The sequence below is a fragment of the Pseudonaja textilis genome, chromosome 1 (genome assembly GCF_049901715.1).
Source record: "Pseudonaja textilis isolate UNSWEBS1 chromosome 1, rPseTex1.2, whole genome shotgun sequence".
NCBI classification, from domain to species: Eukaryota; Metazoa; Chordata; class Lepidosauria; order Squamata; family Elapidae; genus Pseudonaja; species Pseudonaja textilis.
Genome location: NC_141990.1, coordinates 219,872,608 through 219,890,830, shown reverse-complemented (window position 1 = coordinate 219,890,830; position 18,223 = coordinate 219,872,608). Strand labels below are relative to the sequence as shown.

The 18,223-nt window shown below is 41.2% G+C and overlaps 1 protein-coding gene across 15 annotated transcripts in view; it reads left to right on the top strand.

Annotated features, from left to right (window-relative positions):
• The window catches only part of TNS1 (tensin 1), a 368,591-nt gene that overhangs the window by 311,724 nt on the left and 38,644 nt on the right, over positions 1-18,223 (top strand). For 6 of the 15 annotated variants that reach the window (XM_087920516.1, XM_087920517.1, XM_087920519.1 and 3 more), the window contains 4 exons: positions 4,015-4,101; positions 5,685-5,726; positions 13,499-13,698; positions 15,156-15,294. In XM_087920516.1, coding sequence (XP_087776642.1) covers positions 4,015-4,101; positions 5,685-5,726; positions 13,499-13,698; positions 15,156-15,294 — 468 coding nt within the window. The remainder of the gene's footprint in view (positions 1-4,014; positions 4,102-5,684; positions 5,727-13,498; positions 13,699-15,155; positions 15,295-18,223) is intronic. The other 9 variants (XM_087920520.1, XM_087920522.1, XM_087920525.1 and 6 more) reach the window with 6 other exon arrangements.

The following is an 18,223-nucleotide window of genomic DNA, read 5'->3' as shown; positions in this document are numbered from 1 at the left end:
CATAATCCGTTTTACTACTGTTGGGTTGAGTTTGCTAGATTTAACAACTCTGTCATCTCCTCTGGATCTTTTAGTCCAATGACGTGGAGAGCTGAATGACCCTTTGAGGGCTGTATGTAATGAAATTTCATTTTAATGTATACTGATTAGTGTACATTCAAAGTGACAATAAAGCTACTCTACTCTACTCTACTCTACTCTACTCTACTCTATTCCAATTCCAATTCCAATTCCAATTCCAATTCCAATTCCAATTCCAATTCCAATTCCAATTCCAATTCCAATTCCATTCCATTCCAATTCCAATTCCAATTCCAATTCTAATTCTAATTCTAATTCTAGTTCTAATTCTTATTCTGTTCTGTTCTATTCTCAAATTTGGTAACTTTATGAAATGTGGGGCTTCAATTCCCAGAAGTCTCCAACCAACCCTTCTTAAAGTTGCTGAGTTTGAGAAACACTGCTTCAGTCATTCCAACCATTTCAGAAGAGGCTGGGAGGCTCTTGCTTCCTTGCCCTCTTTCTTATTTTCAGAAGTGGAAACAATTTGTGGTGTGTCCGTGTAGAGAAACCTTAGGGGGAAAGTCTTACTTATATCACTTTCCACTTTTTTTTTTTTTTGGCAACTCCCAATTGCTTCAGACAGATGGAAACTATAGAGGAGTCCCTACAGAGGAGTTGTTTTTACTGTCTAGGACATCATCTCAATTTCTAAAAACAAGAATGAACCAATTCTCCGCTAAGCTGTACACACAACATGAGAAGGAAGCAAAGTAATTTAGATCCCCACCCCAAAGGACTGGGATAGTTGGGGCTAAATTTAACCTCCTCTGAATCAATGGAGTTATTTATACATTTTGGTTTGTATTATACACTTGCCTCTCCTATGAGAGCCTTTCGTAGTGGGGTGGGGTGGGGTGGAACTGCACATTGAAGAAACTTCCAAATTCCCATTTGCTATCTGGATAAAGGAGATTACATATGTTTTGAAGTGTTATTATTAAAATAAATCATATTAATAGCAAAACATAATTCTATCATTGCCAAATAACAGATGTAGCCCAGTCTTATATAGGTCTGTCCTGCGGTAAGTTCCACCAAAAGGGAACTTTTAGATATAGGATTGCAGCCTGGGTGGAAATACTGAATCAGAGGTTGAGAGAAATGCTTTTAATAGTAACTTTTTTTATATTTGATATATGACTTGACTTAGGCCAGTTGCTTGAAGACCATTTGAAGTTACAAACAGACTTAAAAAAAGACTATTTATAACTTGCCCTGGAAGTTATCATTGCTGTATATGCACTTTTGCAGCAGAGGTGGTATTCAGCAGGTTTTGACCAGTTCTGGAGAACCAGTAGCGGAAATTTTGAGTAGTTTGGAGAATACCACCTCTGACTGGAGGTTTTACAGTATTCTTCCCCTGCCACGCCCATTAAGCCACACCCACAGAACCGGTAGTAAAAAAAAATTGAATCTCACCACTGCTTTGCAGTCATGTGATCTCATTTCAGGCATTTTGCAACTGACTTGCGTTTAAGACCAGGAGCAGTGTCCCATGGTAACATGGCCATAATTTGTGACATTTCTTTTTTTTTTTTTGCTAATTTCCAGCAGAAAAACCCCCGTTCATTGGATATACTGGATTTGTTTAAGGATGGCATGTTTTGCTTAACAACCAGGTGATTTGCTTAATTACCATGATTATTCACTTTACGACCATTGTAAAATGGTTATAAAATTGAGTCTGGTCACATGGTGCCTTGACTTACAATTGCAATTTTTTTTCAATCAAAATTCTGAGCTCCACATCATGGTTGTAGCCAAGAACTACCTGTATGAAGACAATCTCAGTTATCCCTACTGATTTTTTTTTGGTACTTCCCAAATATGAGTCTAAACTTTTCTCCAAAAGTATGGAATGATAATAGAACTATAATTAAGCTGCGACCTTAATTTTTCCCATATTCACCATTAGCTAAATAACGTACATTGCCAGAACTGACAGTCATGCAAAAAGTACTTAATAAAGAGAGTAACGGTGAGGATTGTATCAGGCTTGTGAAATAGATAGTTCTCGAGTTACGACCACTATTGAGCCAAAAATTTATGTTGGTAAGAGAAACATTTATTCAGTGAGTTTGCCACATTTTATGACTTTTCTTGCCACTATTGTTAAGTGAATCATTTCATTTATTAAATCAGCAACCCGGTTGTTAAGTGAACCTGGATTTCCCCATTGACTTTACTTGTTGGAAAGTCACAAAAGGTGACCCCATGACCCTGGGACACTGCCCCTGTCATAAATGTCAACCACTTGCCAAGCATCTGAATTTTGATCATGTGACCATGGCGATGCTGCCATGGTCAAAAGTGTGAAAACAGTCATAGTTCACTTTTTTTCAGTACCGTTGTAACTTTGAACATTCACTAATTGAACTCTTCTAAGTCGAGGACTACCTGTAGACGTATTTTCTGCTTAAGCTATTCAGTAACAAATGCATACTCAGATGAGTTTTTTAAAAATGAGCACATTGCTGCAATGGCGGAATATCTTAGCGGAATCATTGAAATGTAAGTGCTAGTGATGGAGAGGAAGAAATTCAGAACAGGAAGGTGAGATAGGCTGATCCTTTGGTTAGGTCAGGAAGTGTAGCTACACATGATGACTGAGGTACAGATATCTCTATATTACACACACTCCATTTCTTATAGTATGAGTAGGTATAGAGACACATATACATCATGGCTGCTTTTGCATTTTGTTCCTATCCTGTCATGCTACCAGCTCCTTAGATGAGATAGCCACAAGGCTTCTCACTTCTAGTATTAATGCTGCTCTCTTTTTCATTTCATTTATTTCTTCCTCTGGGCCAGTGGTGGGATTCAAATTTTTTTACTACTGGTTCTGTGGGCATGGCTTGGTGGGTGTGGCAGGGGAAGGATACTGTAAAATCTCCAGTCAGAGGTGGTATTTGCCAGTTCTCTGAACTACTCAAAATTTCTGCTACCGGTTCTCCAGAACTGGTCAGAACCTGCTGAATACCACCTCTGCTGTGGGCTCAGTCTGTATTGGGGTGTCAAACTTGCATCACATGTTGGCCATGCTTACCCCCAGTTTAATGAAGGGGGGGGGAAGTCATGATACGTCACGTGATTACAATGTGGCATCGCGAGTTTGACACCCATGGTCTCTACCATTGCTCAGTGGAGTTCTTTTCCACATTGTTTATATTTGAGAGAAATACAGATAAAGAAGCCACAACAGACCACATCCTGCGCAGCAGTTAAAAATGCTGAGTTTGTCAGCTGTGCGATGGGGTGAGTTCCCATTACTTGCCCCGGCTCCTTCCAACCTAGCAGTTCAAAAGCATGTAAATGTGAGTAGATAAACAGGTACCGTTCTGTGGGAAGGTAATAGTGTTCCATGTACCTTGTTATAGTCATGCTGGCCACGTGACCATGGAAATGTCTTTGAACAATGGTGGCTCCCTTGGCTAAGAAACACAGATGAGCAGCACCCCTGAGAGGTGGGCATGGCTGGACAGGGGAAACCTTTACCTTTAGAACACCATGTGTCTTCCTTCATTTTCTGATTGAAACTGAGGTCCATCTCCCAGGTTGATAAAGACTGTATCCTGAGCATGGTTTGAGTCCAAAGAAAATTAGCAGTCTGAAGGGTGTTTATAATTACCTCCAAATTTTCATTCCTGAGGGTTACCCACTATATCCAAGGTACAGTGAAAGAATTAATAACTGAAGAGCTCTCTTCAGGTCATGTATTATGGCCTACTCTCAAGCCATATCACAATGTCTTAAAGTCTCGGGGTAAGATTTCGACTAATACTTTTTCTTATGTTCTTTTCCCTTCCCTGCTCCTTTGTTGTAATCTTGTTCTCTCTCTGTGTGTGTCCTCTTTGTCCCACACACTCTCCATGATGGATTTTGTTTCTTCCTTGGTTGACCTTCTGCTTCTCTACTCTTATCTGCCCTACCTTCATCTCACCTTGTCAGAATACAACGCCAAACTCCGGGACCTCCGGAACAGCATGAAAAGCCCCCATCCTCCTCTTCACCGACAGCGATCCTTCTCCTTTTCTGGTTTGTTCTGTTGCTGCTTTTCCGTCTTTCTCCCTGGGCTTCTCTGTCGCAGATCCTCCTGGCATGGCACTGGGCTTCCTCGCTCTGGCATGAACTTGAAATTGGGGAGGTGCAGCTTTTTTCCATACTGTATGGGGGTGGAAGGGTATGGCTAATTTAGAGTCCTTTATGGCACCATTCATTTATTCACTAGCTCACTTTTCAGAAAGTAAGGTCTGAGAAATTTATCTTCAGTTTTTTCAGTGTCAGGGATGACTTCACACCACAAATAAGCTCCCCCCCATGTAACTACATTTGGAAAGCATATAATAGGTGCATTCACAAAATGGCAGCTTTGCCTATTCACAGTCTTTCATAACTTGTTAAAATATCCCTATGAATTAGAAGTCAAGCCTCCTCAGAATAATACAACTATCCTGTTGTATTATTGTGAGACCAAAGGCATTCCTGTTTCTTGATCCAATTGACCAGATTTCTTCACCATCCAAATCTTCATCCTCATCCAAAGTTTTTTAAAAATAATAATAATAAAGGGAGTAGGAAATCTGGTAAACAGACTCTGTAGACTACCATGAATAAAACAATTCCCATATTTATCTTTCTCAAATCAATGTGCTGACCAGGTCTGGACTCTAAAATAGCCTTATGCATTCCAACATTTTTGTTTCTATCATTGTTTCCTCCTCCTCCTCCTCCTCCTCCTCCTCCTCCTCCTCCTCCTCCTCCTCCCTTTCCTATTCTCTATGACAGTGTGTATAGTGAGCTCATTGAGGAATCCATTTGCTCTATGTGATGCTTGTCTGTGGTGTGTAGCTGGAATTCACTCACACAAGGTCTGGCTGGGGAGAGCTTGTCTTCTTCAGGGCGACCACTCTCACCATTGCTTTGTGACTGGCACTGGGTCAATATTTCCATACATGTTGAAGTGTGCATGGAACTGATGAAGGGGGAAAGTTTCCATGGGATTGTTGTGGAAAGAGGCAAGGGTTCAGGAATGGAATATTCACTTTCAATACAGCTTGGCCATCAGATGCCAAAGTTATTTAAGGGCCTCTATGTGTTCTACAGCACTGTTGTGGCATTTTACTGCAGATCTTTCCACAGAGCCTGGTAGCACTGAATGGAATCAGGACGGAGGCTTCCAGTTCTTCATGGCAAACAGAGGGAGGGTGAGCATGCGAGTGTGTAAATTATAGAAGTTTCGATTCACAAGGGCCACTCTGGGGGAAAAGAAGCTGTCAATGGATTTCAAAAGTGCAGTTGCTTCATAATGTCCTGTTACATATTGGGGGATATCCATGGGACAGCAAGCTTGAAGTTCTCCAGAGAAGAATGACCTTTTACTGGAAGTTCCTTTTCAGCAGTTGGGAGTCCGGAATATTTCGTTGTTCTGTTTCAACTATTTTTTTTTTTTTTTACTATTCTTGGTATATAAATGTTTGCGGTTAGTTTTGGATCATAGTTAGGAAGGACTGGTTCAAAAATCTGTGTTGAGTTGTGTCAATCTTTGTGTTAAGTAAGAAGGAATACCATTCGAACAGAAGATGCTATTGATTAATCTGTTTAATTTGTACCAATTACAGGATACTTGGCCCTTCTGAATCCACCCAGCTCTGTCCCTACAGGTTTGGAATTTGAACTCCTGCAAAATTTCACAATGCTTTAGTTGATTTGGAAAGTGGCTTTTCGCTACTCCACTCTTTGCTTCTGGAGGGCCTGCGGGACAGCAATCTCTGCTTGTCTGACAGACAGCTCCAGGCTCTGCTTGTCTGAGAGACAGCTCCAGAATTAATGCAAAAGCATGCTGTATTATGCCTGATAGCCTGTCACTTTGGCTTCTGGCCTCACTGAGGAATGAAGATGTATATGTACAAACCTCACCCCACTTTCCCCCAAATTTTGAAGGAGTGGAAGGAAATCTGGAATGGCCACCACTGCATGCATGATTTATTTCACACTTTGGGGTGCTGTGCTTTATAGAATACTGTTAGAATGATGGAAATCATTCATATGTTGGGAAAAAGCCTCAGCACTAATGAATAACTCTGTGATTCCCAAAGATTTGCCTAAATGGTATTATCTCTTCTACTGAGAAGCATTAGTATTCCTGGGGTGTGGGAGGGTGCCTACAATGAATGAATGAATGGTTGGCTGCTCTTATGCTAGCCACATTTCTCCCCAGCATGAGTCCAACCTTGCTAATCTCTTGACTGCTCAAAAGACTGGTGAAGGCAGATCAAGGGATACATTCGTTGCTGCACTGTAAGGGTTCTCTCATAAATACGGTAAAATATTCTATTTGTTTCCTTGCGAGTCAACAGTGCTAGTAAAGATGCAATAGCTAACCTTCTCTTTCTGGCCAGCGGATGAACACTGAAATGTCACATACAGTTGGTACTGGAAGGCCTGGCACTTCCTCAGTTTCATGCAATTCCCCCTGCTACTTGTAAAACATAGTAAAATAATTACACTGCTGGCATTACTGTGCATTATGGAGGGAAGCCAACACACTCTGCTATGAAGAATTTTTGCAATTACCTGCTTTTGACTCAGCCATCATACTAAGGTCCAACAAGCTGGGAAGCAGGGAGAACCAGGCAGCCCCATCAGTTTGTTCAGGGCTAGAAACTAGTGCAAAATCTAGTTGTTTCTGCTACAAAGTTCACTGCTTGCAAACTAAAGTTTCCCATTTTCAAGAAACCACATGTCTGATGGAGGAAACCAGAGCCTGGTGCACGTAAGTGTCCAGTAACAGTTTTCTGAGTGACATGAGGCTCAACCTGCTCTTCAAGCAGATGTGAAACAACATCTGGTAATTCTGCATTAGTTACCAATGGTCATGGGAAATTCACAGTAATCTAAGAGTTTAGTGCTGTTTTATATCTCTTCTTCTTTATTATTCCTTAGATAAATTACTTAATTACATCACACCCTGGCTCGGTTCATCCTTACACTAAGCCAATGTCTATTGTTGGTTTACTGAAATGTGTGGATCCCCCCATTATGATTTAGTACAATATTAGGGGTGAACAAGCCATTGTGGCCTGTTAAAAAGCAATCATGGTTTAAAAACTATCCTTGCTGCTCATTCGTGAGACATAGCACAGAGATAACTCATCAAATACTGTGTTTCCCGTAAAATTTAGCAATACTTTTAACGTCAATCTAAAAACAAGGAACACTGTCAATATTTATCATTAAAAACAACATTAGCTTTTCTTTTCAGTTTAATCCGGCAGAGGAAAACTAATCAAGAGACTTTCTCTCTGAGGGCACTGTTATTCTGGAATTCCATCTTGCTTTTTGTACTCTCATTTTAGATACTGTGGAAACTCTTCTTCCTGTAAGGATTATTATGATTGATTTTACTATTTCTCATATGCTATTCGACGCTGCTTATTTTTAATGCATTTTTATTACTGTTCTGTTTTGCAAAAACCACCTTTGGAGAAATGTTTATTTTTAAAGACAGGAAACAGGTGAGGAACTCAATGGTGTTAATTGTACTTATACACTGCATTTCCTTCAAGGAATATATCCTCCTCTCCCTTTGAGAGGGTGATTGGCTCAAGGTCATGCAATGTGTTTGAGGACTGAATCAGAGGCGGTATTCAGCAGGTTCTGACCAGTTCTGGAGAACCGATAGCAGAAATTTTGAGTAGTTCGGAGAACCAGCAAATAACACCTCTGACTGGCCCCTCCCCCATCTATTTTCTGCCTCCTGGGTCCCATCTGATAGGCTGGGTCTTCTTTTGTTGCTCTGCATAGGAGAAGTGGGCTGGAAAGCAGGTTAAAGGGATAGGAAGGGAATGGGATTTTGTAATATCCTTCCCCTAGAGTGGGGTGGGAATGGAGACTTTACAGTATCCTTCCTCTGCTATGCCCACGAAGCCACGACCACCAAGCCACACCATGCCCACCAAGCCATGCCCACAGAACCGGCAATAAACAATTTTGAATTCCACCATGGGTTGAATGATATTTGAATTTCAGTCTTGCCTTCGGCTGCTTCTAGATGTGGTACTTGTTGTGAAATTATCATGAGAAAGAGGAAAGTGAGTTATACAAGATCAACAGCCATTTATAACCCTCATATTTTCCCTGATTTGCTTTTCCAAATTTATTTTTTTTACTTTAAAGACTGACCTTTTTTTCCCGAGAAGGACAAAGGGGTAATGGTTCCCCTAGGTAGATAGATGTCCAAACTTCTATTAATCTGTCCTTTTAAATTGTCTTTTAAAAAACTGAAAACCTCTCTGTAGTTCACGATGCCATTTAAATGAGTGTTAACACATTTTACAACTTCACAATTAAGTGCTTTTTCGATTCCCTGCCATTTCAGTGATTACACCAGATCTCATATTTTCTTTTTTTGCACTTATACACCTCACCAGTTCTTTTGCTTTCTGTAAAGTCCACTGTTTAGTTTGAATTGTACCTTCATAAATTGAGGTTCAGACACCAATATGAAACCAGACCAAAAAAAAAAAAAACATATTACAGAAGGAATGTCTCCTATGTGTACAAGTGTGGGTTTGTGAATTAGACTTCTGTTCTTTTCTGTAAACACCGCCGCCCCCCCCAAAAGAAGCTTATTTTGAGAATGAAGGAGGTGGTCTTGGCATCTCTGCTAGAATGAATGGCAGAAAAGTTTTTATAGAAAATGTACTTCAAAATATTTTTGAGATCTGTACGGAATCAAAAAAAGTATAAAATAGGATTATTCAGTCCTATTTTTCAGTTCTAGTTATTAACTAGGACTGCAAAATAGAATTTTCCCTGTTGCCCTTCTGAATACCAATTAGCTATTTTCACATCCAGCCAAGTTAGTTTCTCTGGAGTATCTGTCTGGTTATTGTTGGAAGTAATACACCAGATTAGATGGACCTGTGGTCTCATCTACTGAAGCTGCTCTGATGTTCTTAGAAAACCCTTTACATCATTAGGTTGGACTTTCCTTTCTACCTAAATGAGAATAACATAAAACATACATATGATTTTATCACACTTGGATACAATTACATGGAAACTTTTTTTTTGCTTTTGCCATTTCTCACTGTATTTATTTTGTCTCTGGAATCAGAGTTATGCAAAGTCTTTTAAGAAGTGAGAGAGAGGAAGAAACAGAAAAGTTCAGCAATCCATGCTGCCTCTGCTATTTCATGTGCTGTATTCCTTGTTTTAGACAATGATAACACAGAGAGAACTTCAGTTAATATGCATCATGCCTGCATCATGCCTAATTGGCTACAATAAGTAGGTTTTTCCCAGAGTCTTTTGTAAGTACAGCTTGAAATTGCTTCCAAAATCCAAAGTTTAATCTATCTTCCTTCCTTCCTTCCTTCCTTCCTTCCTGCCTGCCTGCCTGCCTGCCTGCCTGCCTGCCTGCCTGCCTGCCTGCCTGCCTGCCTGCCTGCCTGCCTGCCTGCCTGCCTATCTATCTATCTATCTATCTATCTATCTATCTATCTATCTATCTATCTATCTATCTATCTATCTATCTATCTATCTATCTATCATCTCATACACTCTCATCCCTCTCTCTCCCCCTCTCTCTCTCATCTACCTACCTACCTTCCTACCTACCTATCTCTATTAAATTTATATGCTGACCAACTCTCCTATAAGGTGACTTTAAGTTTAATGGTGATGGACTAGTTTCCTTAGTGTGTGCTTTGTTTAACTTGCTGGAGGCCCTGATTTTTTTCTCTACCACCGGAGAGCTTAATGAAAGGTTACAGTACTTTATGGCCTTACCCTAAGGACATGCAACACTAATCTTATAATTTTCCTAGCAAATATAATGCAGAAGGGAGAGAATGCCAAAACTACAATTCACTAAATGGGCCCATCTTTTTCAGCTGGTCCTCAATCATTCCTGGCAATCTTGCTTGCTGTAAGCCAAGGCATTGTCATTCTTGGCTCTGAAACACTGGCTCTGTTCTTCCTTATCCTCTCCCCCCACCCCCACCCCCACTACCTACACATTTTAAAGGAAGAAGGAAACAAAGCACAGAAGGGCAGGGGAGAAAATGAAGTTGGAGAAGGAGGATTGGTGCAAGAGATATTTGAAATATGCCTGCAGCAGCAAGACCACCAGTCCAGCAACACCCATTTTCTTGAGGTGGGAGAAAAATGGAATGCATCACCTTGAAGGACCCTGGTATCATCTCAGGGTTTTCCTTCACACATGAGCAGTTTCATTCGGACTCTTTGCTCTGGTTATAATGGGCATTATCTCTTGCTCAGGCTTTGCTACTTCCAACACACTCACACACACACACACACACACACACACACACGCATATACACACACTCCTTCTCTACTTGATAGCATAATCTTCCCTCTCTTCCTGAAGAACATTCTTTGAGGTTTCCCTCAAGGAGTCTTGGACCCTACCACTAGTTTCTTGCAGTGATTTGGTGCTCTTTTAGTTTAGGATTAACCAGTGATGCGCTTCAAAAAAAAAGCTTACCACTGGTTTGGTTGGCGTGGCTTGGTGGGCATGCTTTGGTCACGCATACACACTTTGTGCATGTGCCAAACACCCACTTTGCGCAGGCGCAGAGGCTTTCTGACTCACCTCCTGCAATCCTGCACTCTCCCTGTTGCTTCAGCAGCTGGCCCAAAGCAGCTGCGCTTCAAAAGCAGGATATAAAGGTCAGTAGGGGAGCCCAGGTGGGCGGGTGGGCCCAACAGCAGAGCGTCTTAGAGTACCAGTTGGGTCTCCGTTGCTCTTCAGCACTACCGGTATGCCAGAACCGGACTGAACCGGTAGAATACCACCACTGGGATTAACCATAAATTGACCTTCAGGTTTTTGCAAGGTAGGCTACAAATATGTATGAAATGGCAGGGAACTGGTGTGTGTGCATGTAGTTGGGTTAACTGAGGAAATCAGCTTCCATCTACAGTAGTCCTCCACTTACGACCACAACTGACCCCAACATTTCTACTGCTAAGTGAGACAGTTGTTAGGTGAGTTTTGCTGCATTTTATGACCTTCCTTGCCACAGTTGTTAAGTGAATCACTGCAGTTGTTAAGTTAGTAACACGGTTGTAAAGGGAATCTGGCTTCCCCGTTGACTTTGCTTGTCAGAAGGTTCCAAAACATGACCTCAGGGCACTGCAACCTGAGGTGGTCAGTTCCCAAGCATCTGAATGTTGATCACATGAGCCATGGAGATGCTGCAATGGTTGTAAGTGTGAAAAACAGTCACAAGTCACTTTTTTTTTTTTTAGTGCCGTTGTAACTTCTGTCACTAAATGAACTGTTGTAAGTCCAGGACTACCTGAATATAATTCCTATAGTTTATATACTGTATGAATTGTGACCAAAAAAGGCATTATTCCTAGACTGCATTTATGTCTGAAATATAATTCAAAGAAGGCACAGTTCAGAGATAGGTGGAAACTGGACCTCTTGCAGCCACATAATGGTATTTTGATTATGTGCTGCTCCAGCCATAAGACTTGAAAAAAGGAGGTAAAACGGTGTGTGTTTTGCATTTATTAGTTCACTGAAATGTGACTATGTTTAAACTTGGCCACTGAAGGTAAAGCTTTAAAGGAAAATGGCTTTGAGGGATGTTTAAAAGGTTTGAAGTCTGGCAAATGTAGAAAATGATCTGTCTTCTTTTTAAGAAACAACTCTGCCGTTGCCTTTCTTAATTACTGTTACATGTCGTGCTGCTGGAGTCCTCTTTGTCTCTAAATGGATAGATTTTCCCCCTTTGTTCTGGCTGATGCATTTGGGCTGTTTGAGTCTCTTCTGCTTAATTCTATATTAGGGTTCCCCGAAATCAGGTTTATCTACTTTTCCCCACTCCTTCTTCCATCTTGAGAGAAGGGGGCATGGCTGGTATAAGTTAAGGAAAGATCCAGACCTGTTAAACTCGATTCCATTGAGGGCCACATCAGGGTTGTGTTTGACCTTGAGGGGCTGGGGTGGGCATGGCCAGGGTGGGCATGACCAGCTCGACGTCACTTGGGTCGGGGGCACCTGTGGTGGCCCGAGGTCTGTTTTCGGCTGGGATGGCTGCCTGCAACCCTCTGCCAGCGAAAATGGAGCTTTGGGTGGTGGTGGGGAGCTTCCGAACTCTATTTTCACTGGCAGAGGCACTGCGGGCCGGTCCTTTGTTGTTTCCAGATCAGCCCCGTGGGCCAGATCTAAGCATCCTGCTGGCTGGATCCAGCCTCCAGGCCTTGAGTTTGACCTCCTTGTGTTAAGGGCTCAAATGTAGATCGAAACTCCCAGGAAAGTGTTGATAAGGATCTCACCCACTGCTTTACCTTCCTGGCTACCTTATTAAGAGCAAAACAAACACAAATCTAAACACATGTAAGACACAGGTTGCATGAAGAAGGCATTGGATACTGCTTTTGTAAACAAGAATAAATAGGTAAGCGGGAATGAGATCTAGGTGCCCGACTCTTTTCTTTAACTGGGGGCTGACTAAGTTTCAATGTAGTTTTTATAAACTGTAATCCCAACAACTTTAAGAGAGGGGATGAGGAGGATTTCTCTCTGTAAAAAAAAATGTATAAAGTTCCAGTTATTGCAACAAACAGAATATGGTTTCAAAACTGAAGCTTTAGTTCTTCTTTGAATGGGTTCCTTTCCTGCATTGTTTATTGTACAGCAATGGGGCACATTTGAATGGTTTTTAGGATTTCGTTGCTGTGCATCAGACATTCCTTTTGTTGTTGGGAGAAACAGAACTTATTGTTGAACATTTCGAAGAACTAGATGTACAGTATATTAGTGGTAAAGAATTTCCTTGGGCTCAGTCTTAAAAGACTTGATTAAGCAAGTGCTAGCCTGTTCTTTAGGTTTTGTGGCACCCTGGGGTCTTGCTGTAAAAACAGTCAGATGGGTTGGAGGACTTCCAACTTCTTAAAAAAACTCTTGCTTTTCTCCAGCAAACAACTGTGAAGAAGCTGTCCTTTTAATTCTATTTAGATCTTAAAATGCTGCAAGAACAGTATCCTAGGATTTACTGATGTTTCGTAGTTCTTAATGAACAACTTTTTTCCTCCCAGGAGTGTTTATTGGCTGATTATAATTCTGAATAAAGAAAAGCTCACTTCCTTTGGGGAGGGCATTGCCTGGCATACCACTCAGAGGCCATATGTCTTTCATGTAAAAAAAAAAGTTTATGTACCCCTGATCTGACAGATTTTCCTAGGCTGTTCAGTGACATTCCAAATTGTTACAGTAACAATCTGCTGCTACAGAGAAATGTGTGAATTTACTAATACATTAGTAGCTCTCATTGCCTCTTTCTTTCCCATGCTAAGATGCAGCCCAAAGAGCTGGATCTCTATGACCTTCTGTGTGTATTAGAACTCATCCCATACTTAGCATCTTCCTTCCTCACATCACTGAATTTGCAGGAGTGCAGCTGCCACAGGAGAAGTCACCAGAGGAAGGTGAAGCCCTTGTCCGGAGACGCACTACCAGTGAGGGTCAATACGAGAACAGTCCCCAGGAACCCAGTTCACCACGAAGCCCAACCGTCCGATCACCAATTCACTGTGTCTCACCAGAGGTGGTCAGCACCATTGCTGCCAATCCTGGAGGAAGACCTAAGGAGGTACTTTTTTAAAAAAAAAATATAGGATTTTCTTTTTAACTCTTTGCATGGCGGTAAAGATACTTGGTGGAGGACAGAGAATACCTAGGTATTAAAGGGAAAATTGATTGGGCAGTAAGATGGAATAAACAAATGAGACAGGTCCTCCTCAAATATTAGTTGGGTGGAGCTAGAAATCCAAAGTATTTGTATTTGAATTTAGATACAAAACCCACCCTAGTATACTGAAATCCTCATTTTCACAGACTATTATGACGCAGTTTGACACTCAAACAACAACAACAAAAAATAAGAGTTGCATTTTAGATCTGCAACTATATATGAGCCATGGTGGTGCAGTGGTTAGAATTCAGTATTGCAGGCTAACTCCGCATTCCCTCTGCCAGGAGTTCGATCCTGACTGGTTCAAGGTTGACTCAGCCTTCTATCCTTCCGAGGATGGTAAAATGAGGACCCAGATTGTTGGGGGCAATGGGCTGACTCTGTAAACTAGAGAGGGCTGTAAAGGAAGGGAGACCACAGGTAGTCCCTGACTTACGACCACAATTGAGCCCAACATTTCTGTTGTTGAGTGAGTTTTGCCCCTTTTTACGACATTTCTTGCCACAGTTGTTAAGCAAATCACCGCAGTTGGTAAATTAGCTACCTTGTTTTTAAGCAAATCTGCCTTCCCCATTGACTTTGCTTCTCAAAAGGTTGCAGAAAGGGATTGCATGACCTGGGGACACAGCAACAGTCCTAAGTATGAGTCAGTTGCTAAGCATCTATTCTGACCGACACTCTTTTCCAACAAATTAAACACAATCCAAAAGAAACAGAAACCTTGTAATGATTTTACAAAATAATTAGCTATGATAAGCACAAGCCTTGCCAAACTGTGCAAGATTTGCCAAAAGATAATAGACAAGAAATAATTTGCAATACAAGAATCTTCAAATGCAAACTCAGGATACTGGAATGTCCACGAGGCTGGAGTTTCAAAATGTCTTTGCCTTCTGCAAAGTATGTTTGTTTCACAGCTGGCTTTTATCTTCTTGAAGGAGGGGCCATTACCTTGCAGCTTTACTCCCGAGTTGCCCATGCTGTTGTAACTGCTGTTTCCTGCGAGCAGCCCTTCACGCATGCGAGCTTGGCACAAGCTCCTTGGGAACCTCCTCATCACTACTGCCAGCCCCCATAATCTCTGAAGGCAGCAGTCCACTCCCTAATGGTCCTGGCCCCTCATCTGAGTCCTTGCTCTCCTCAGCCATCTGTACCTGCTGCCAGCTAATCACAACAGCATCTGAATTTCGATCACACAATCACGGGGCTGCCACAAAGGTGTGGAAAACAGTCCTAAGTCACTTCTGTCACTGCAGTTGTAACTTTGAATGGTCACTAGATGAACTTGTAGTAAGTCAATGACCACCTGTATCCAGTTCTGGAAACTAACTGTATTTTCATTCTCTCTTTCACAGCCCCATCTTCATAGCTACAAAGAAGCTTTGGAGGAGATACAGGGCACTTCTCCAAGCAGTCCACCTTCCAGTGGTGGTGAGACTTCTCCCCCAACCCCTGCCTTCCCTGTCTCACCACAAACCCCTTACAGCAACCTGTGTAAGTTTTGTGGCTTAGATGAAGGGCGGGAAAGAGGGAGGTTGGCATTTGGTTTTGGGAAAGCCATACTCAGAGGCAAACCGTTCACAGCTTCCTGACACCCACCACCATTTTAATCCCACTTTTATTTTCTCCCTTCTTTCCATCGTCCCATCTCAGCTGTTTCCTCACCCTCTTTCATCTCTGCTTGGTGCACCCTTCTCATGAAATCACCGTGAAGTATGCTTCCATCCATCCTAATAATTGCAACAGCATAGTTTTGCAAGTATAAATATAGCCAGCAGCTCCCAGATGATGATAAAGGCATATTTCTTTCTGGTCTGTCCTCTGCTTGTTGTAAATAAGGGTACACGATCATTTACCAGGAATATACAATAAAAATAGGGAAGTACTACACTACTTATCACTATGTAAATGACTCGTGTGCTGGGATCTGCTCTGTTTTGCTGCATCTTCACCCTTCTTGGAGGAAATAGGGTTAAAATACAACACGTGGTAGGTTTTACTTAATTCTGCATCTCATTAATTAAGCAGGTCAGCTAGTAGTACTAATGGAAGCAATATAGTACGTATTTTTTAATTGTTTTTGCAGGGGAGAGAGAATCATTCTTTTAAACAAAAGGCAAATAATATAATAATTTAAATGAATCCCTTTTTGATAATTAATTTGGTAATGTGGGTCAAAAATGTGCCCCACTAACTGTGCCCCCACTAACTGGTGAATATGTAATTATCAGAATCAGGAGGATGATGGCATACAAGGCTGACATCCATCATCAATCCATAAAAGATACAAATTTCTCTCTGAGATATTTCTAACAAAAACATAAATTATTAACCTCTTTAAAAATACATTTGCTGGCTTAGTTCCTTACCAGGGAAATATTATTCCTGACTGAAACCTATTGCACAGATTCTGCAGGAGAACTTATTAACCTTGCTCTGGTCCTTGTTATTATGAGAGAAGAATTCCCCATCCTTTGACGCATCTGGCATGATCGTGAACTAAAAGAATAATTATATATCCCTCATTGACATTTAAAATTCTCATGTGGCCACGGAAATTTGTTTGCTCTGATATTTGACTAATATTCCTTTTAGTGTAAAGATTCTAGAAAAATCACATGCTTCCAGAAAACCAACTGTTGCATATATAATTTTGACTATCACTAACAGTCTTTCTGGGTAGAAAAATGAAATCCCAACAGCATTTATGAGAGAATAAGGGGGATCCGTTCTTAATTAAGCCTAACCCCCCTCCCCCTGAGTCTGGCTGTGGAATGCCCCAGAGGAAAAATCCATGATTTTTCGCAAGGATATCCTATTTTAGATAATAGTTATAATTCTTCCTCTGAGCCACTTATTATGTTGGGAATATGGAGGGAAGGGAGGTCAGTTGAACTCTGCAGGTGGGAGAAAATGAAAATTTATCCATATCCTAAACGTACATTTGAAATATTTTAGATGTCTCAGTAACATACACCTCTGTTAGGAAATGCATACTGACAGAGAGCAGCGGAATGAGCGCATTAGCTTTTTGTATCATAGAATCGTAGAGCCAGGAGAGACCTGGGAGGTTTTCCAATCCAACCCCCTGGCCAAGGCAGGAATCTTCATATCATCTTGAATAAATGGTTGCCCAATCTTTTCTTGGAAATCTCTAGCAACGAAACACCCACAACTCCAGGAGGCAAGTTGTTCTGTTGATCAATCATTTTCAATGTCAGAAAATCTTCCTTATTTCCAGGTTGGTTCCCCCTCCCCCATTTCTTCTTGTCCTACCCTCAGATGCTGTAGAGAATAAATCAATACCCTCTTGCCTGTGGCAACCCTTCAAGATAAATGGAGAGAATTAAAACATCCCTTCTAAGTACACAGGATTTAGCCCAGAGGTGGTATTCAGCAGGTTCTGACCAGTTCTGGGGAACCGGTAGCGGAAATTTTGAGTAGTCTGGAGAACTGGCGAATACCTCCTCTGACTGGAGATTTTACAGTATCCTTCCCCTGTCATGTCCACCAAGCCATGCCCACAGAACCGGTAGTAAAAAAATTTGAATCCCACCACTGATTTAGCCCTATAATATTTAATATGCAGAATGATATTTGCCACAAAATAATCAATGTTAGATGGGAAGGCACAAAGTTACCAAGACAAATAGATAAGAAATAAAGCATATATTCAAAATTCCACATTTCATGCCACAGTTATGCCCCCTATGCATCCTATAGAATGCGCTTGAGGAACAAAACATTGCATTTTGAATATATCAATCATCAATGGTGTGTAGCTCACCTTGATGGAGATGGCTTTTGAGCAGTAATTATGGTATACATCTCCTAATCCTCCAAAATACAAATGAAAGTTTCTGTCATGAAGATGGGCGGGAAAACCCATCTATGTGAAGAACTCCATTCCAATGCCAACAGCCATTCCTAGGAAGAATGTTGATTCCATAATATTGATAGCTATCTACAGCTCCAAACCCAGAAGGTAAACATACAATTTGAATCAAGTTGTACCATTCAAGATATGTATCTAATTGAAGATATATGTAGCCACACAGCAGTTAAAACTGCATGCAAAATTTCCTGTAATTACATGGTTATTTGCACTGTTGAAATTGTATTAGGCTGCCATAGAGACTCTTGCCCCACTCATGCGAGGCACTTGTTCTATTAACCTCAACTGTCCCAAAAGTGCTTTTTCAAGAGGCAACTGGATTTCCTTGTTTTTCCTTTGAAGACGTTTCGCTTCTCATCCAAGAAGCTTTCTTCAGCTTTTTCACACCCATTTGCACTACTGAGGTGACCTTGAGAACAGAGACAAATCTCCAAGTGGCCTCAACAACTCTCTAAAAGAATGTAAATGACCAGCTGTCAGCAAGGAATATAAATGACAATGAGAGACAGATTGGGAATGGAGAGGTGT